The sequence below is a fragment of the Neomonachus schauinslandi genome, chromosome 6 (assembly GCF_002201575.2).
Source record: "Neomonachus schauinslandi chromosome 6, ASM220157v2, whole genome shotgun sequence".
Taxonomy (NCBI): domain Eukaryota; kingdom Metazoa; phylum Chordata; class Mammalia; order Carnivora; family Phocidae; genus Neomonachus; species Neomonachus schauinslandi.
In genome coordinates, this window is record NC_058408.1 from 71,789,533 (window position 1) to 71,811,679 (window position 22,147).

The 22,147-nt window shown below is 36.4% G+C and overlaps 1 protein-coding gene across 17 annotated transcripts in view; it reads left to right on the forward strand.

Annotated features, from left to right (window-relative positions):
- PCDH15 (protocadherin related 15) overlaps window positions 1-22,147 on the forward strand; it is an 813,949-nt gene that overhangs the window by 107,236 nt on the left and 684,566 nt on the right. For 11 of the 17 annotated variants that reach the window (XM_021696072.1, XM_044916450.1, XM_044916451.1 and 8 more), the window contains exon 2: window positions 15,496-15,561. The exons of 3 other annotated variants lie outside the window; for them this stretch is intronic. In XM_021696072.1, coding sequence (XP_021551747.1) covers window positions 15,496-15,561 — 66 coding nt within the window. Of the gene's footprint in view, window positions 1-14,963; window positions 14,979-15,495; window positions 15,562-22,147 lie in introns of all 17 variants that reach the window. 3 more of the 17 variants (XM_021696071.1, XM_021696069.1, XM_021696061.1) reach the window with 1 other exon arrangement.

Below are 22,147 nucleotides of genomic sequence, written 5' to 3' on the forward strand. Positions count from 1 at the left end.
AATAACTGTAGCTACAATAATTAGTTGTGGATACACAATATAAAGAAAGGTAAATTGTGACCCCAAAAATGAAAATTATGAGGGGTGGCAGTAAGAGTGTGGAGTTATTGTATGCAATTAAAGATAGGTTGTTACCACCTTAAAATAGACTGCTATAACTATGAGATGTTTTATGTAAGCCCCATGGTAACTAAAAAGTAAAAAACATCCACTAGATCTACAAAAAGAGAGAGAGAGAGAAGAGAAGAGAAGAGAAGAGAATCAAAGATACCAAATGAAAATTGCCAGTTCACAATAAAGAAAACAAAAGAGGAAGAAAGGAACAAGGGTTCTGCAAAACAGCCAGAAAACAGTAAAATAAGATTAGTAAGTCCATACCTATCAATAATTACTATAAAGAAAAGTGGATTGAATTCTCCAATCAAAAGTCATACTGATCAAGTGGTTTAAAAAACAAGACCCATCTATATGCTGCCTGTAAGAGATCCACTTGAGCTTCAAGGACATATATAGACTCAAAGAAAGGGATGGAAAAGGATATTCCATGTAAATGGATACCAAAAGAGAGCATGTGTAGCTATACTTACATCAAACAAAATAGACTTTAGGTCAAAAACTGTAATAAGAGACAAAGGAGATCATTACATAATGAAGAAAGGGATAAATTCAATGAGAAATTATAACAATTATATACACACCCAATATTGGAGCACCTGAATATATTAAGCAAATATAAAAAGATCTTAAGGAAATGATAGACAACAGTACAATAATAGGACTTTAATACTGCACTTTCAACAATGGAAGCATAGTCCAGACAGAATATCAACAAGGAAACATTGAACTAGAACAACACCTTACACCCAATGGAGCTAAGAGACACATACAGAATATCCCATCCAACAACAGCAGAACACACATTCTTCTCACATGGAACATTCTCCAAGATAGGTCATTTGTTAGGTCACAAAGCAAATGTAAGAAGATTTAAATCATGCCAAGTATTTGTTTTCTCACTACAGTGGTATAAAACTAGAAATAAATAATAGAAGGAAAACTGGAAAACTCACAAATGTGTGAAATTAAACATACACCTGAACATCAATGAGTCAAAAAAGAAATCAAGAGATAATTTTTAATCTAAAAATAAATGAAAATAGGTACACAATATCCCAGTATTTATCAGATGCAGCAAAAGTCATGCTAATAGGGAAGATTGTAGCAAACAAACAATAAACAACAACAAACTGCTTACATTAAGAAAAAAGAAAAATCACGAATAAACCTAACTGTGCACTTCTAGGCACCAGAAGAGAACAAACTAAGCCTGAAGTTAGCCAAAGAAAGGAAATAACAAAGATCAGAGCAGAAATAATATAGAGAACAGAAAAAAAATAGAAAAAGCCAATAAAATTAAGAGCTGTTTTTTTTGAAAGGTAAACAAAACAGACATTTTTTTTGTTTTTTTTAACTTACATTTTGCTAGACTAAGAAAAAAGATTCAAATAAAGAAAATCATAAATGAAAGAGTGTACATTACAGCACTGCAGAAATATAAAGGTTCATGAGATCATTATGAACAATTATACACCAACGAACCAGATAACCTAGATGAAATGGATAAATTCCTAGCAACATATAGCCTACTAAGACTGAATCATGAAGAAATAGAAATTTTGAACGTATCAAACATGAGTAAGGAGATTGAACCAGTAACCAAAACCTTCCAACAAAGAAAGCCCAGGACCAGAGAGTTTCACTGGTGAATTCTACAAAATACTTAAAGAAAAATTAATGCCAGTCCTTCTCAAACTCTTCCAGAAAATTGAAGAGGAGGGAACACTACCAAATTCATTTTACGAAGTCATCACTATCTTGTTGCAAAGCTAGATACGGACACTACAAGAAATGGACACATAGGCCAATATTCCTCATGAATATAGACACAAAAATTCTCAAGAAAATAGTAGCAAACTGAAAAAAACAGCAGAGTAAAAGGACCCGATGCCATGATCAAGTGGGATTTGTTCCCAGGATGCAGTATGTTTCAACATAATCAATAAATGTTATGCACCACATTAATAAAATGAAAGGTAAAAATCAAATGATTATCTCAGTGGATACTGAAAAAGCAATTAATAAGCTTCAATATTCATGATTTAAAAACTCAACAGATTGGGTATACAAGGAATGTATCTCAATATAATAAAAGGCATATACAACAAGCCCACAGCTGACATTGTGGTTAATAGTGAAAAACTAAAAGCTTTTCCCCTAAAACTAGGTGCCCACTCTTACTATTTTTATTCAAAATAGTATTGGAAATCCCAATCAGAGCAATTAGACAAGAACAAGAAATAAAAGACATTCAAATCATAAAGGTAGAATAAAAATTGTCTCTGTTTGCAGGTGATAAGATCTTATACAAGTAAAGCCTAAAGACTCCACCAAAAAGCCTTTAGAACTAATAAACAAATTCAGTACATTTTAGGATACAATATCAACATAACAAAATCTGTTGTGTTTCTATACACTAACAGTGGACTATCTTAAAAAGACATAAAGAAAATAATCCCATTTACACTATCATCAAAAATGATAAAACACCTAAGAATAAATTTAATTGAGGAAGTGAAAGACCTGCACACTAAAAATTATGATATTGATGAAAGAAATTGAAGAAGATACAAGTAAGTGGAAAGCTATCCCATGTTCATAGATTAGAAGAAATAATAATATTAAAATGTCCATACTCCCCAAAGTCATTTATATATTCAATGCAATCCCTATAAAAATTCCAAGAGCATTTTTCACAGAAAAAAAAAAAAAATCCTAAAATTTGTCTGGAAACACGAAAGACCCCAAATAGACAAAGCAATTCTGAGAAAGAAGAAACCTGGAGGCACCATATTCCCTGATTTCTGTCTTTATTACAAAGCTATAATAATCAAAACCATATGGTAGGGATGCCTGGGTGGCTCAGTTGGTTAAGCGACTGCCTTCGGCTCAGGCCGTGGTCCTGGAGTCCCGGGATCGAGTCCCGCATCGGGCTCTCTGCTCAGCAGGGAGTCTGCTTCTCCCTCTGACCCTCCCCCCTCTCATGTGCTTGCTCTCTCTCATTCTCTCTCTCTCAAATAAATAAATCAATAAAATCTTTAAAAAAAAATATGGTAGTGACATAAAAAACAGACACTTAGACCAATGGCACAAATCAAGAGCCCAGGAATAAACCAACACAATTCCTATTTGACAACAGAGTGAAGAATACTGATAGGAAAAGGATAATTTTTTCAATAAACAGTGTTTAGAAAACATTATTCACTTGTAAAAGAATAAAATTGGCTCCCCATCTTACACAACCCATAGAAATTAACTTGAGATGGATTAAAGACTTAAACATAAGACCTGAAACTGTAAAACTACTTACAAGAAAAAATAAGCAAGAGTTCTTGTCCTTGGTTTGGCAGTAATTTCTTAGATATGACACCAAAAGTGCAAGCAACAAAGCAAAAAAAAAAAAAAAACAAAAAAACAACTACATCAAACTAAAAAGGAAATGGCAAAGGAAATAGCAAAATGTAAAGTCAATCTATGGAATGGGAGAAAATATTTGCAAGCCATCTATCCAATAAGGGATTAATATCCAAAATATATAAGGAACTCACACAGTCCAATGCCAAAAGAACAAATAGATGGCCAGGGGACTTGAATAGACATTTTTTTTTTTTTTGAAAGATGACATAGAGATGGCCAACAGGCACATGAAGAGATGCTCAGCATCACTAATAATCAGGGAAATGCACATCAAAACCAAGGAGATATCATTACCTCACACCTGTTAGGATGAATACTATTAAAAAGACAAGAGATAACAAATGTTGGTGCAGATGTAGGGAAAGGAGACCCTTGGGTATCATTGATGGGGATGTAATTTGGTGCAATCGCTACGGAAAACAGTATGGAAGTTTCTCAAAATAATGAAAAAAGAACTATCATATGATCTAGCCATCACATTCCGGGTATGTATCAGAAGGATATATTACCAAAGAGACATCTGCACTCCCATGTTCACTGCAGAATTGTTCACAAGAGTTAAGATGTGGAAATAACCTGTGTCCACTGACAGATGAATGGATGAAGAAATATTGGGGGATATTATTATTATTTAACAGACTATTATACAGCCATAAAAAAAAAGAAGGAAATCCTTCATTTTGCAACAAAATGATGGACTTTGAGGTCATTGTGCTAAGTGAGATATGACAGAGTAAGGCAAATACTGAATTTCCTCACTTAGATATGGAATCTAAATAAGCCAAACTCATAGAAACAGAGTAGAATGTGGTTGCCAGGAGCTTTGGCGGGGGGGGGGGGTGGACAAAATGAGAGATGTTGGTCAAAGGATGCAATCTTCCAGCCCTGAGGTTAGTAATTTCTGAGGCTCTAATGTACAACATGGTGACTATAAATAATAATTCTGTATTATATACTGAAAGTTTTCAAGAGACTGCAGCTTAAATGTTATTACCACACACACACACACACACAGGGGAAATGATGCGAGGGTATGGAGGTGCTAACTAACCTTTACCTGGCAATCGTTTCACAACCTAGATGGGGATCAGATCATCACATTGTACACCTTAAAGTTATGCATGTTCTATATCAATAATATCTCAAGAAAGCTGGCGAAAAAAGAAAACAGATGTGATGCTTACGTGGATATAGTGTTTAATGTTCTAAGTAATTAAATGCTTAAAATTTTGTCTCTTATTTTTTGTCTTTTATTTTTTTTATTTTTTGAATTTTATTTATTTGAGAGAGAGACACTGAGAGAGGGAACAGAAGCAGGGGGAGCGGGAGAGGGAGAAGCAGTCTTCCCGACAAGCAGGGAGCCCGATGCGGGGCTCGATCCTAGGACCCTGGGAACATGACCTGAGCTGAAGGCAGATACTTAACAACTGAGCCACCCAGGCGCCCCTGTCTCTATGTTTTAACCCATAGTTTGCCTTTTTACTGGCAGCTTAGGTACTCATAATTGACTTGTGGCAAAGAATTCGACTTACATAAGCAAGCAGGCTGTAAACAAAGACTTACTCATAATCTCTCTGTTTGATAATGCTGTTTTAAGCAACAATATTGGTGTGCAGCTTTAATCTTTTGACCTTGTTGAGTATCTTAGTAAGAAACATGATTGAGAATTTCTTCTGAACTACCTCATTAAGAATAATTAGAAAATAAATTAGCTTTCAGAAGCAACATAGATACAAACTCAACTGTTTTTCATAAAGTGTTTCTTGAATAATTTTCTTTTCCTCATTGACACAAACTCTTATCCCTTCCTTTCTCCTTTATATTTCAATGATAAAACCTAAAGACAAATTGGATAATGTGATAAAACCAGCTACATATCTTTCAGACTGATTTTAGAATAACAGAAAGATCTTGCAAAGAACTTTTAGAAGGGATACATAATTTACTTTATGTTACAGTATTAAAAGAAACTTTTTATTTTAGTTGTAAGCATTCCTCAGATAATTTTAAAAAGGAATTTCTTTGCATGATTTACTATCACCATACATCCTTAACAGTTTGTAGACATAAAATTAAATGTGCTGTCCCTGTTCCAGTATGTTAAATGCACATCAAAAATGCTAACACATCCCAAGCCTATTTTGATCTGCTAATAAAACATGGCTTTCTTGTGAAGGTTGAAAAGGGTAAGAAACTGCTATTTATATAATTTAAAAATATGTAAAAGTCATTTTTTAAAATGTAGAGATACACAGATTTTGTATATAGTCATCTCATTTGGTAAAGTAGAATTTACCTAGCAGTAACTTTTAAAGCACTTGTCTGTGCCAGGAACTATTCTATAACCCAGCTTCTGTTTACAAATAATGCAACTGGGCTATAGAGAGTTTAAGTAACTTTCAAAGAGGCTAAAAATTAGCAAGTGGCAAAATGTGGCTAGTATTGAACCCAGACAGTCTGTATCCCAAGGTCATGTCCATAAGCACAACACTGGTTGCTGCTTCTCAGTGTCGCACATTACACTTGGACCAAGAATTACTCCATGCATCCCAAATTCCCCAAATGTAGTTATGGTCACCTGTTGGAAGGTTACACAAGTAAGGAAAAACTGTCACCATCAATGGAAGCCAATTGGAAAAACCCAAATTGTTCTAACTTATGTAGTATGAATTATATGTAAGAAATTCACATTTGGGGGCACCTGGGTGGCTCAGTCGGTTAAGCGTCTGCCTTCAGCTCAGGTCTTGATCCCAGGGTCCTGGGACTGAGTCCCGCATCGGGCTCTCTGCTCAGCAGGGAGTTTGATTATCTTTCTGCTCCTTCCCATCACCCTCCCCCACCACTCGCTCATGCTCCTGCATGCCCTCTCTCTCTTTCTCTCTGTCTCATGCACATGCGCAAAAATCAATAAGTAAAATCTTAAAAAAAAAAAAAAAAAAGAAATTCACATTTGGGTATAAAGACTAACATGCTTGACAATACATTTACATAAATTTATAAGATAATCAAGTATAGCAATATTTCCAGTGAACAAAAATAACCTTAAAATATTTACTTGATCTTCTCATCAGACTTCTACTGACAATTTCTGCCCTGCCTTTTTTGTACAGCCCCTGACTTGTCTTTATTTTGATTATTTAGATCCTTTAACTTCTCAGTAAGAATGGGTTTCTCTCTCTCACCAAATGCCAGCCATGCACAAGGCTACTGCTGTTGATAGACTGATGGCAGTGAAATGAAGTAACTTCAGAAGAAAACTGGCTGAGGGAGCCATGGTCTCTACCATAAATTGTCCTAATGAAAGCCATGATGGAGAGTGATACTCATTAATGACTTCAGTGGGCATTACCAGACCATGCTGTTGGAACATCTTAACCAAATTATATAATCCAATTAATAATGACACTAAGGCATCATAAAAGATTCCTTGCTTCCTCTGTGGTAAAATTTGAATCTCTAAATGGTAATGCTGACAGAGTAATCCTGAGAGCACATCCTATTCTTGAGTTGGAAATGACATACTCACTATGCCCTTGCATTTACTCAGTTCACTTTGCTTTTTGTCAGTCAAGGCCAAGTCCATGCCTTGCTGACTTTCATTTTAGACAATAAAACTTACAGTATAGTCTCACTGATCTTATAAATCTCAGCGTCAAACTCCTTTTCTTTTGGATGAGGGAATCTTTCTGTCTTCAGATTTCACTCCTATGTGTATTTACCAGGAAATGAATATTCCAAAGATCAACTGAAAAGATGAGACTAGACCCTCCGCAGCTGCTTGTGACAAGCAAATTGACAGTAAATTATTTGTGCAACATGAAATTTAAAGAGAGCACAGAACCCCTTTGAATGAGAGGCCAGATTGCTTGGAACTAAGCAACTGAGTCAGTGTCTGTGTGTGTGTGTGTGTACTGAGTCAATGTGTGTGTGTGTGTACTGAGTCAGTGTGTGTGTGTACTGAGTCAGTGTGTGTGTGTAATGAGTCAGTGTGTGTGTGTACTGAGTCAGTGTGTGTGTGTACGTGTGTGTGTACTGAGTCAGTGTGTGTACGTGTGTGTGTATGTACTGAGTCAGTGTGTGTGTGTGCGTGTGTGTACGTGTGTGTATGTACTGAGTCAGTGTGTGTGTGTGCGTGTGTGTGTACGTGTGTGTGTATGTAATGAGTCAGTGTGCGTGTGTGTACTGAGTCACGGTGTGTGTGTACGTGTGTGTGTGTACTGAGTCAGTGTGTGTGTACGTGTGTGTGTGTACTGAGTCAGTGTGTGTGTACATGTGTGTGTAATACTGAGTCAGTGTGTGTGTGTACTGAGTCTGTGTGTGTGTACTGAGTCTGTGTGTGTGTGCGTGTGTGCATACTGAGTCAGTGTGTGTGTGTACTGAGTCAGTGTGTGTGTGTACGTGTGTGTGTGTACATACTGAGTCAGTGTGTGTGTGTGTGTACGTACTGAGTCAGTGTGTGTGTGTACTGAGTCAGTGTGTGTGTGTGTGTGTACTGAGTCAGTGTGTGTGTACGTGTGTGTGTACTGAGTCAGTGTGTGTGTACGTGTGTGTGTGTGTGTAATGAGTCAGTGTGTGTGTGTACTGAGTCTGTGTGTGTGTGTGTGTGTGTATGTACTGAGTCTGTGTGTGTGTACTGAGTCAGTGTATGTGTGTGTGTGTACTGAGTCAGTGTGTGTGTGTGTGTGTGTGTACACACGCATACAAATGCAAGCTTCTAAACCAGAGAGTTCAGATGACTTTGGATATTCAAACCAATACCACAGGAATGTTGAGAAGAATAGAGGTTTCAGGAAATCTGTAATTCTTTCTTGACCTTTCTACTTGATCATTTGGACATCAGTACATTTCAGGACTACAGTGGAACCAGTGGATGACTGTGAGCACCACTTTACCTTCTTAACTTAGAGTTCAAGCATCCTATTTGCCTCTATTAAATTTAATCTAGGATAGTGTATCTACACTGATACCTGGAATAAGAATTCTAGCATATTTCTGTCCATACAACCATCAGTGACATTTCATATGACTACTTTTATCCTTAATGAGAATGCACTTCATGATCACATACATCAAGAAGATCAGCCCTGACTGAATATTTAGGGGAAGCCAAGAGATTTCTCTACTGTCTTTTGATCAAAGGGAAAAAATAGGAATGAGTTTCCAAATATACTGGTTCTTAAATAATGATAACTGTAAAAATTAAAAGTGTATCTATTCTGCCTGTACATTTTGCCAGGCACTATTCTAAGAAATTACCATAGATTATCTCATTTATCCTTGTTGTGATATACTTACTATTATTCCTATTTATGTAAACTGAGATAAAAGAAGTTAATAATCTGTTCAGAAAACACTCTCCCAGGAGATTTGAAATGACTAATACTAAGAATTTAATGGGTTATTTCTTTTATCCATTTTCCATGGAGGATAGTCCATAGTACCACAAATATATTGAATGATTACAATATGTCAAATACTCTGCTGGGTGATAGAATAATTCATTTATAATCATAGGCAGCTGGTAAGGAAATAGCTGTGTAAAAATTCTAAGGTGACACAAAAGTATTAGTGATTTTTGGTATCATAAAATATTTGGTATCTGAGGTCTTTGAGTTTTATTTCTTCAAGTACAGTTTGACCAAGTCATGAAAGACCTTGGAACACATCTTGCTATAATTAGGATATTGGTGTAATCTTGCTCCATGATTGTTCTCAGTGCAGACAACCTGGATGGTTGGCATATAAAATTCTAACATAAATTATAGTCAGTTGGAAACAAGTGTAAGTCTTCCCCTCCCTTGTTTTTCCATTACTCCTCTTTCTCTATTATTCTGACCTCTCCACGGTCTTCCATTACTAATCCCACAGCATCTCAAAGTCCTCCAAAATTGGCCCATCACTCTCTTTACCTCAGTGGTAGATTTTCACATGCAGGAGGGAAAGACGTTTTCCCCTCTACCTCTCTAGGTTCTTGGCTGAGACCCCCTGTAATGATGAATTAACAGGAGAAAAACAAAATTAATTTCTCACAAAGATATGAGACTCAAAGGCAACCAGGCAGTTGAGGCTTCTATACATACCATCCTGGACTAAGGAAAGGGACAGGGATCTGGGCCTTCAAAGAGGAGGAAGACAATTCACAGGATAATGTGAAGAAAAGGTGTTTGGTAAATAAATATTTGCCTTGACACGCAGACAAGTCTCTCTGATGAACACGTTATCTCTGGTAATAACGGTCTTGCTGGTATAGGCCTCCTTTCTAAATTCTTTTACACTGTTAAAGGGGAGATAAAAGGCTTCCTGACTCTGCTGGGTCTCGAGTGCCTTCACCTCTGCATGCCCAAGTGGCATATTTTGGGCTAGTACATCCTGCTCCCCTACTCTTCCCTACTGAGGTAGCATTAATGATCCTATCTTTAGACAATTAATTTGTTGTTCATTCCTTCCCCATTACTTGTATATGAGAATGATATTTCAAATATTAAAAAGGGAAAAAAAGATTAAGTTAAAGCGGGTTTTTAAAAATTTTTATAAATTTGGTTGAAGCCATAAATTCCTACATTAGATAAATAATTACTGAGAATCAATTATGCTCTAGAAAATTTGCCCTGGGGACACAACCCTGAGGGATAGAAGATCTGTCAATGAAGAATCAGATATTCATAAACTGGCACTAGAAGGCAGAGTTATGAGGGTATATATCAGGGAACCTGAGGGTCGGAAATGGTTTCTTTGAGAAAGTAAGGCATACACCAAAATCTAAAGGATCTGCATGTGAATGATGGGCTGAGAGTAAAGATTAGAGACAAGAACTACTGCAATACAGGAAGGTCTTGAGGTAGCTCAGGATGGAGAATAGAATGACCAAGGAAAAGCAACAAATCCGTCTGGAATGCTGACAGCAAGTGAAGACACGGGAACAGATGGGACAGGAGAGAAGGGGAGGCCATATCACACAGGTCCTGGTAGGCCATGCATGTTGGTTTTCATTCTAAAATCAGACTATGCGGAGGATTATAGGTCATTAAAAAATATTTTAACCTAAAAGTGATGGCAAATCATGAAAAGGTAAGCCAGTTTTTACTTATAAAAGATCACTTTGGATGAAGATAGCAAATTAAAGAGTGGGGCAAGATTGCCTGTAGGGAAAATAGTTAGCAAAACCTGTTGATGAGTAATAGACTGGATGAGTGTGCTGACATTGGAGACTGAATGCAGTAGGTAGATATGCGGAGCTTTTTTTCTGTAGGAATTAAATTCAAGACTTGTTGATGGATTCAGTCCAGGCACGTGAGGGAAATGGTTAGGCTACAAGGTGACTGCCTGGTTTCTGGTTTAGGCAGAAGTGTGCCATTCACTGATGTAACACATATTGGAAGAGACCAGCTTTGGGCTCAGGGTAGCAGTACATTTAAGGCACCTTTGAAACTGCAAGTGTAGGTATCACCCGGACAGTAGGATGCAGACTCAGAAGAGAGGTCTATGGCAAATACAATATGCAGGTGATTGATATAGCCGTGGCACCTATAATATAAATATCCACCAAAAAACAAACAAACAAAAAACACTGGGGCTCCTGGGTGGCTCAGTCGTTAAGCATCTGCCTTCAGCTCAGGTCATGATCCCGGGGTCTTGGGATCGAGCCCCGCATAGGGCTCCCTGCTCCGTGGGAGGCCTGCTCCTCCCTCCCCCACTCCCCCTGCTCGTGTTCCCTCTCTCACTGTGTCTCTCTCTGTCAAATAAATAAACATTAAAAAACAAGTAAATAGGTTTTATTGAAATTCTATTGAAAACATACTGTTTGGCCTTAAAAGGACATTTTGAAAATAGGCTAAGGTGGAAATGGGGTTTTCCTGGCCGTTGTCAGGAAATGCGTATTTAGACAATTTTAGATTGTTGCCTTTCTGTGACCCATCTTTAGCATGCTCTAAGCTTCAGGCCACAATAAGAACAGCATATCACAGATTTAGTGCCTTTGAAACCAGGATATTACGTATTTGTCTAATACTTCTTTTTGGGTTTTAAATCCAACTTGTTGCATGAGATTACTTAAAAATATATGGCTTGGGGCACCTGGGTGGCTCAGTTGTTAGGCGTCTGCCTTCGGCTCAGGTCATGACCCCAGGGTCCTGGGATCGAGCCCCGCATCAGGCTCCCTGCTCAGCTGGAAGCCTGCTTCTCCCTCTCCCGCTCCCCCTGCTTGTGTTCCCTCTCTCGCTGTGTTTCTCTCTGTCAAATAAATAAATAAAAATCTTTAAAAAAATATATATGGCTTATTGTTAGCTTGATGACAAATTTGCAGAAATATATCACACCGAGCATTCAGGCATTTGTATTCGTAGTCTGCACTTTACAATAAATTGGTTATGGGAAGCAGGTAGGGGCCTAAGAGGTTAGAAATTTGAGGCATGAAAAACAATGAATTTGTGATTTAACCAGGACAGTCAAGGATGAAATTAAATAGATTAGGGAAGTCCATTTCCAAGGTACAAGCGTCATCAACTAACTGGTCTTTCATGTGCTGGACAAATTATCCCTGGGCCATAGAGAACAACATCACCCAGCCCCCAGATTGCTTTCTAGTCTTCATTTTGATGTCCATTTGGATATTTTGCATACACAATATATCCCTGGCTATTCCATCCAAAATTACTTCCTTTCCAAGACTATTCTGAATATACTTCATTATTGAAAATATTTTTGTGCATTTCAAAACTAATTAATCATGCTTTCATGAATGCATCATTCCAAAATAAACATTTAGCTGTTGTGAGCAATGCAATTAATAGGTTATTTTTAGATATCTGACTAATCTCTCCTCATTAACTTTGTGAGTCTAAAAAAATTAAATCACTTTTGGTTTGATCTCAAATAACTAAAGTATTTGTTAGATGTGAGACTATCTTACTGGGTGGAGGGAATGTGGAGCCTGTTGGAAGAGGAAAGTTTAGGGGAGACTGGGGAAAGTCTCCTAATGCAGACTGAGTGGGAGGAACCACGGCTGAGCCTCTAAGCTGGTGAAGACGTGGTGAGAACAGAGACTTCCGGCAGTTCTCATGGACGATGTTCAAATGGGATGTTGTCGCTGGGTGGACTGTGGTTCAGAAAAAATCAGCACACATTCTTTTAGGACCATCTCTTAAGAATTGGTTACTAAGGTGGAATGTGATCAGTATGATGGTTACTAATGTTACTAAGATGAATATGATGGAGAGCTGGTCTAAAGGAGTTGTGAGGAAGACACACTCGTCTTTACTGTGGTGTAATTTATCCAATGGAACATTGTGAGCACTGGAGGAACACAGAGAAGAGGCACTGAATCTGGACTAACAACAAGGAAGATTTTCTGGAAGAGGTGATGCCTTGCCAGGTTTTTTCAAAAGAGAAATAGAAGTCAAGCCAGAGGAGGAGGAAGGGCATTTGAGCAGACGAGACACAGCCAACATGAATTGGGTTGGATGTGGCTAGAAAATGGCCCGAGGGGTAAGGGGGTTAGTTAGGGCTGGGAGGTGGGGAGTCACACATGGCTTATCTGAATAGAGAAAGCATATCCATACATTTAATGATACCCAGCTGGTGAAGGAATACTCTTGAAAAATAACTACTCTCTAAAAGACAAAGGGAAGAGATGTTTGGTAACATGAGAACTGCTTCTGGTAAGAACTGGTCAGGTTTTGTTTATTCTCTTCTGCACAAATGGCCTCTGCTTTCTTGCATATTCCCTTTCTACTCCCCACATGCATTGTCTCTTTCTGATTTTAATCATTTATGTTGTCAGTGAACTGATTAAGGAATTGCCTCCACATGGACCACATTGCACTACACCTGTGTGGTTGTTCATGCATCTTTTTCTCGCTGGTGTCTAACCTGTTTCACCTGAGACCCTTGAAGAACGGAGCTGTTAATTTTGTATTCCCACGTTCAGCACAGAGTAATTCATCTACAAATTTGCCTGAATGAATGAGTAATGTTCAAATGCGTAGCAGAATACAAAATTAGCTGAAAAATATGGGAACATGAAGTAAAAGACAAATTCCGAGTGGGGATGTGAGCAAGCTTTCATGAAATAGGAGAAATCACGTTCTACCAAAAGGCGCAGAGCTTTGCTGGGCGTAAGAGAGGCAGAAATGAATTCAGGTAACAGAACTTCCCTGAACATACAAAGTATGTCCCAGCAAGAGTCAGGGGTCTGATATGGCTGAAGGGCATAGTGCTTAATTGTAAATATACCATGTTGACACCTGACATCTTTTGAAACGTTGTCCTAAACCATTTAGGTTTGAAAAGCTTTAAATGGTATCCTAGGAAAGTTTTCTTTACTCCAAAGGAAACAAGTAAGGTTTCATGCAGAGAAGTGCCATTATTCTACCTTTGCTTTGGGTGCATGAAAGTAATTCTCATGGGATGAATCGATGAACACAGGGTGATAACAAAGCTTCTGGGAGGTGGTGAGGAAATCATTGCAAGAGTAGGGGTGAAAACAGTGTATACCGGGGGCGGAGGAAGGAGGAGGAGCATAATGAGTATGAGATATTGAAGATCTAAAAATGTTGTGAGTCGGAATTCCTTGAATATTGACAAGGAAGCAAAGAAAAACACTGGAGATCTCTGAGATTTTCAGCTTCATATGAGAGAGCATGTACCTTACAATATAGAATTGTGCTTGCTGAAGGCTTTATTATTCATGTCCATGTCCATAATAAATAGAATCCGAATGAATGAATGAACAAATGAATGCATGAGTGAATAACCTCGGAATCTTCCAAATAACACACATACTCAGATGGCTTTAAGCAAATCTGGTTTATGCTGCAGGCACAGGAGTATGCCATGGACCTGTAACTGCCTAACACAGCCCCATCAGGCTCATGGAGTACCTCCTCCGAGAGCACTTTAGGTCTCACGAGCGTACATGTGACATCTCACGGGCAAAGCCTTCACATGTTAATTATTATGGATATTATAGCTCATTGTACTATTTATATGTTCATTATCATGAGACTCTTGACAAGGTATTAACAGTGTTTGAAATGACAAATTAGTCATCTCTACTGATGGACAGGCACTATCCTTAAGGTTCGTTCAACGGATAATTAATAGACTGTTCGTAAGTAATTGGTATTTACCTTTTCACAGGAAACATATAAATGCCCTTTGTAGTATTTTCAAACCAATCCATGATAAAGTTTGGAGATGCTAATGCCACATATTATCAAGTTACTGTGTTAATATTACATTAGGATTGGAAAATCTGTTAGAGGGATTTTATGTATTTCTTTTCCACAAGTCATTATGTAATGTGTCTGTTGTTATATAGTGCTATTTATATCTTTCAATCCACACTAAATATATACATATATTCTTTCTTCCTTTCTTTCTTCCATTTTTCTGATCTGCTTCCATTGATGACTCTATACTTTTGACTCCAGATTGGCAATATGAGGGTAAGATGACAAAAATAAAAATGCCAGACAACCTCATGAACATTGCTTGTCTGTCTTTGTTTTATTCTCTTTAGAACATTATTAAAATTCTATTCACTCCCTTTAATTAGACCCTTTATCACAATTAAAGTCCAATTTTGTTTGTTTCTGTTGTGAAGCTTTAATTACAATTTATCCTTGTTAATCATTCCTTTATGTTATTTCTTTGGGTTAAATTACCATCCCATTATCTCTGTCCTGAAGGACTTCTGCTCTCCAGTGGTCTCTGCTGGTGTTTTCTCAGTAAGATTTGAGTAGTTTTGTGGTGTACAAAGTGATTGTGTTATGATGTTATAAGGAATCTATGTAGTTCTCATGAAAATTTTTTAAGCTAAAAAATTATTAAAAATAATGATGCATATTGATTTGATTGTAGGATTTTTCTTTTTAAATACCAATACATACCTCAATGAATTTCATACCAGGGTGAGTGCCCTATGGTTGTTCCTTCTTACCTTTGGTTGTTTTCTCTCTTTAGATTGCAAACTAGCTAGGGGAGGACCACCAGCCACCATAGTTGCTATCGATGAAGAGAGTCGGAACGGTGAGTGAGCTTCAAATTTTAAAAATGACTTCTCTGAGAGGGACTTTTCCTTTCAACCCTAGATTTGTTACATGTGGAAGTACTAAATGAAAGCTGCAGCCCAAATCTACAAACAGCACTCCCTTAATTTCTTCCCTGTATGGGTTTAAATTAGGCCATATGCTGGAAATGCTTTACTTGGATAAGATATGAGAAACTTCTGTATGACTAGAAAGGTTGTTCATTCTTGATCATAAAGGAGTATTTTACTCAGGGTCAGTCCAAGAGTGCATCCAGATAGGGCTGGGATTTTTCTTTGCCAATAGGTAGAGTTGACTATCATGCATACAAACACCTGGTCACCTAAGTAAGATACATTGTGTTCCTCCAAAAGAAGTGGACCACAAGGTAAGGCTTCCACCGCCACTTACACTGGCTGAAATCTGGTAAGGTTCAAGCTCCATAGCCCACTAGACATGGCGATTTATGAATGGTTAATGGGGAAAACTGAAGATTCTTGGGAATAGAGAACCTGACCAAAGGTTGTGAGAGCAGAGGAAGAAGCTTAAGTGTTGGTTCAGGTTGTCTGCCATAATGAACAACTAATACCGAATCCATATTACATTCCTCAGGAAGTACTTTTCCTTATCAAAACCAAAAATAAATGGAATTGGTGCTTTGTTCTACAATTCTCCCCGAGCCTCTTTTAACTTCAATGTGTAAGTGTTTACAGATTTTTCTCCTCTGTTAGGGCTGCAATAAAATGATATCTCTTGAGTCTTGGTTTCTATTTCAAACTACTCTAAGTGTGTGAGTGTGCTCTGAGGCTTGGTTTGTCTACTAATCCCATAATGGACCTTCAGTTGGGCTTGTTTTGGTTCATGCTTTCTGTCTGTTTGAAAAAGTCTGTCTTCAAGACTTATATATACATATATATATGGGACTTATTAGAGAATGATCTTTTTTTCCTGGAATTTAACCCACATATATTTTGAAGCCTTCTCTGACATATGTAATACCTTCATTGTGCTGTATTAGAAACATTCCTTTACCCCTTTGAAGAGTTGGCGTAATTTTTTTCTTCTTGCATATCCTTTGGAATCAGCTTAAAATGTCCATAGCATCGCTGGCCTCTGTTTAAACAAAATAAATTATCTATACTAAATTTTAGCAACATTTAAAAAAAATCCGAAAAACTTGGGTGTTCTCTTTATTTTTAAAAAAGCCAGTCTGTACTGAGCACAAAAGCATATAAAGTTGATGAGTTATTACAATGCTTTTGAATAAATTGGAAGTAAATCTTATGTGTGTCTACAGAAAATGAAAAAAATATGGAAAATTTTTTCACACATACAGAAAATTATGGTTTATCATTAACTATTTTTCAAATACAAATGTACAATATTTCAAAAACAAATCTACAAGGAAAACAATTTGCCTTTTTAACCAGAGACAAAAAGGAAAAAAAGTGATAGAAGGCTACTCTCTATTTTAGTTTCTTTAATGTTCACTGATTAACTTGAACATATAAGCTGAGTTGAACTAAAACAGTTTTATTAAATGATTTTGTTTTAACATGGAATTCTATACAGAGCTTATTTTGCCAAATATCCCCAGTAATGATGATATTTTACCTCTTTATTACGACTAGATCCCATTTTTCAAAGGACCAGGAGCTCTGCAGAGATATTGCCATAGAGTGCTGCATCGTACATGTGATAAACCTTCAATATTTGTGTTGTAGAAAAAGTGACAAGATACAGTGTAGTAACGTTGTGTTCTTTAATTGGCATATTTTGTAGAAACTGCCAACTCCTCAGAATCCTGCCAAAGTCATTTGAGTGTCATCACAGGGACTATAAATACTTGTCTAGAGACTAAATGTTTGCAATTTTATTTTACATTAAATTTCTAAAAATATTATGATCACGTGAACCTCTGCCAGAGATTATAATATAGTGTGCAATCATCCTTGTCCTGAAAGTCTGAAGGAAGCAATGCATTAAAATGTGCTTCATATTTTTCTTCAGGCAATCTAGGAAACTTCCAGTAAGACAGTTAATTCTGATCCTGCTCTTAAACTCTCTTAAATTCTCTTTTTCTGAATCTTTTAAGTGGTTGTAATAAAACATGTGGGTATTTGATTTTACCAGTGTAATACACATCATTTTTAAAGGTTCTGGGACTTCTTAAAAGAAAAGCAGGGGAGCACCTGGGTGGCTCAGTCAGTTAAGTGTCTGACTTTTGGTTTCAGCTCAGGTCATGATCTCAGAGTCATGAGATGGAGCCCCACATTGGGCTCTGCACTCGGCATGGAGTCTGCTTGAGATTCTCTCCATCACGCTCTCCGTCTGCCCCTCCCCACTGCTCGTGCTCTCTTTTTCAAATAAAATAAATAAGTAAAATCTTTAAAAAAAAAATAAGGCAGAGCAAATACTTTATTAAGCCAAAATAGTAAGTTTATTTTGTGTCAACTTACCTTTGGTTTACTTTATTGATGTCTACAGGTAAATAAGATCTATTGCTAAATACGTCCTCCACTAAAGTACAGCTTTTAGTAGCGCAGATTTAAAAATATATATATATATACTTAATTTTCTTATGTAAGTCATTGAGGTACACTTATACAACGTCCATTATTTGTCACATGCATCTGCATCATTCATAATTTTTAGACTCTGTGGGATGGGAATATTTCCTCTTTGTGAATATGTATGCTAAATTCATTTGCACAAATACATATGTTTGAAAGAATTAAAACTGTAATGGGAGAAGATCCATAAACTTCTTAGTAACTCTGGACTCTGTTAGATTATTCCCCTCTTTGATCATTATTCTCAACAGCATACTAATAATAGATTCTTTATCTCACCACAATCTGAAGCAGGAGTTTATTTTCATCAAAACTATAAGAAAACAAAGCTTAGGAGTTTTAAGGATGCAAAGTCAACACAAAAATAGACATACCCTGGCTCCTGACAACCATCAAAAAGCTCTCAAGCTGGTACATAGAGCATGTTTAGTATGCAGTCACATTTAGAGAGGAGAATGCATACAGAGAAAAGGACCTGGACATATTTTCTTGTTCAATAAAATGAGAATATCTAAAAATTCCTTCTGGAAAGCTTATGTCCACACAAAAGCCTACACATGGATGTTTATAGCAGCTTTATATCTAATTTCTAAAACTTGGAAATGACCTAGATGTACTTCAGTAAGTGAATGGACAAACTGTGGTATATCCAGATAAATTCAGTGTAAAAAACGAAGAGCTGTCAAACCATGAAAGACATGGAGGACTCCTTTTTTAAAAATTAATTAATTTATATTTTAATTGCAGTATAATTAACATACAATGTTACATTAGTTTCAGGTGGACAATATACTGATTTATCTATTCTATACATTACTCAGGGTTCATCAAAATAAGTGTACTCTTAATCCCCATCACCTATTTAACCTGTACCCACCCCCTGCCCCTGCCCTCTGCTAACCACCAGGGTGTTCTCTATAATTAAGAGTGGTTTCTTTGTCTCTTTTTTGTTTCCTAAATTCCACATGAATGAAATAATATGGTATTTGTCTTTCTCTGACTGATTTATTTCACCTAGCATTATACTCTCTAGATCCATCCATGTTATTGCAAATGGCAAGATTTCATTTTTTTATGGCTGAGTAATATCCCATTGTATATATATGACACATCTTCTTTATGCATTTATCTATCAATGCACAGGAGTTACTTCCATATTTTGGCTATGGTAAATAATGCTGCAATAAACATAGAGGTGCATTTTCTTTTTGATTAATGTTTTAGTATTCTTTGGACAGACAATAAGTAGTGAAATTACTGGATCATATGGTATATCTGTTTTTAACATTTTGAGGACTCTCCATATTTTCTACAGCAGCTGAGCCAGTTTGCATTCCCACCAACAGTGTATGAAGGTTCCTTTTTCTCCACATCCTAACACCTGTTGTTTCTTGTGTGTTTTGTTGTTGTTGTTGTTGTTGTTGTTTAGCCATTCTGACTGGATATAAGATGATATTTCATTGTGGTTTTGATTTGCATTTGTCTGATGATGAATGACGTTGAGCATCTTTTCATGTGTCTGTGAACCACCTGTATGTCTTCTTTGCGTAAATATCTGTTCGTGTCTTCTGCCCATTTTTTAATTGGATTTTTAAATATTTTGGATGCTAACTAACCCTTTATTGGATAAATCATTTTCACATATCATTTCCCATTCAGTAGGTTGTCTTTTTGTTTTGTTGTTTCCTTCTCTATGCAGAAGCTTTTCATTTTGATGTATTCCCAATACTTTATTTTTGCTTTTAGTTCCCTTGCCTTAGGAGACCTATGTTGCTACATCAGATGTCAGAGAAATTATTGCCTGTGTTCTCTCCTAGGATTTTTATGGTTTCAGGTCTCATATTTAGGTCTTTAATCCATTTTGATTTTATTTTTGGGTATGGTGTAAGAAAGTGGTCTAGTTTCATTTTTTTTTGCATGTCGCTGTTTAGTTTTCCCAACACCTTTTGCTGAAGAGACTTTTTCCCATTACATATCCTTGCCTCCTTGGTTGAAGATTAATTGACCATATAATAGTAGGTTTATTTCTGAGCTCTCTGTTCTATTGATCTATGTATGTATTTTTGTGCCTATACCAGACTGTTTTGATTACTATAACTTTGTAGTTTGTCTTGAAATCTGGGATTGTAATACCTCTAGTTTTGTTCTTTTTCAGGATTGTTTTGGCTGTTTGGGGTCTTTTGTGGTACCATAAAGATTTTAGAATTATTTGTTCTAGTTCTGTGAAAAATACTAGGTATTTTGATAGGGATTGCATTAAATCTATAGATTGCTTTGAGTAGTATAGACATTTTAACAACATTTGTTCTCCCAATCCATGAACATGGAATATCTTTCCATTTGTTTGTGTCATTTCCAATTTCTTTCATCAGTGTTTTACAGTTTTCAGAGTACAGGTCTTTCACCTCCTTGGATAAGTTTATTCCTAGGTATTTTATTATTTTTGATGCAATTGTAAATGGGATTGTTTTCTTAATTTACCTTTCTACTACTTCATTGTTAATGTGTAGAAATGTAATGGATTTCTCTATATTGATTTGGCATCCATGACCTTACTGAACTCATTTATCAGTTCTAGTTTTTTTGGTGGAGTCGTTACTATTTTCTATACATAGTGTCATGTCATCTGCAAATAGTGGAAGTTTTACTTCTTCCTCATCGATTGGGATGACTTTTATTTCTTTTAGTTGCCTGGTTGCTGTGGCTAGGATTTCTAACACTATGTTGAATAAAAGTGGTGAGAGTTGACATCCTTGTCTTGTTGCTGATCTTCCAGGGCAAGCTCTCATTTTTCACCACTGAGTATGACTTTACTGTGGGTTTTTTATATGGCCTTTATTATTTTAAGGTGCATTCCCTCTAAACCTACTTTGTTCCCTCTAAACTTGATGTTGAGTACAACATCATGAATAAATGCTGTATTTTGTCAAATGTTTTTTCTGCATCTATTGAAATGATCATACGGTTCTTATCCTTTTTCTGGTTGATAAGGTGTATCACACCGATTAATTTGCAAATATTGAACCACCCTTGCAACTGTGGAATAAATCCCACTTGATCATGGTGAAGTTTGTGGTTTTGTTTTGTTTTGTTTTATTACAATATATTAATTGTCAGATTTGGTTTGCTAATATATGTTGTGAGGGGTTTGCCTTTATGTTCACCAGAGGTATTGGCCAGTAATTCTCTCTCTCTCTATCTCTTTTTTTTTTGTAGTGTCTTTTTCTGGTTTTGGTATCAGGGTTATGCTGGCTTCATACAATGAATTTGGAAGCGTTCCTTCCTCTTCTAATTTTGGAATAGTTTGAGAACAGGTATTAACTCGTCTTTAAGTGTTTGGCAAGAATTCATCTGTGAAACCTTTTGTTCATGAGGGTTTTTGGATTACTACTTCAGTTCTCTCTCTCTCTATTTCTCCCCCTTTAATATGAATCTGGCTAAAGGTTAATCAATTTTGTTAATCTTTTCAAAGAACGAGTCCTGGTTTCATTGATCTGTTTTATTGGTTTTTTTTTTTGGTTTGTTAAGTTTCTATTTTGTTTATATTTTACTTTAATCTTTATTATTTCCTTCCTTCTACTGGTATTGGATTTTGTTTGTTTTTTTTTAAGCTCCTTTATGTGTAAGGTTAGGTTGTTTACTTGAGATTTATCTTGCTTTTTGAGGTAGGACTCTATTGTTATAAATTTCCCTCTTAGAACAGCTTTGCTGCATCCCAAAGATTTTCATTTTCCTTTGTCTCCATGTATTTTTTAATTTTCTCTTTGGTTTTTTAGTTGACTCATTCATTGTTAAGTAGCATACTATTTAATCTCCATGTATCTGTGTTCTTTCTAGATTTTTTTCTTGTAGTTGATTTCTAGTTTCATAGTGCTGTGGTCAGAAAAGATATATAATATGACTTCAGTCTTTTTTAATTTGTTGAGACTTGTTTGTGGCCTAACACATGATCTATTCTGGAGGATATTCCATGTACACTTGAAAAGAATGTGTATGCTGCTCTTTTAGGATGGA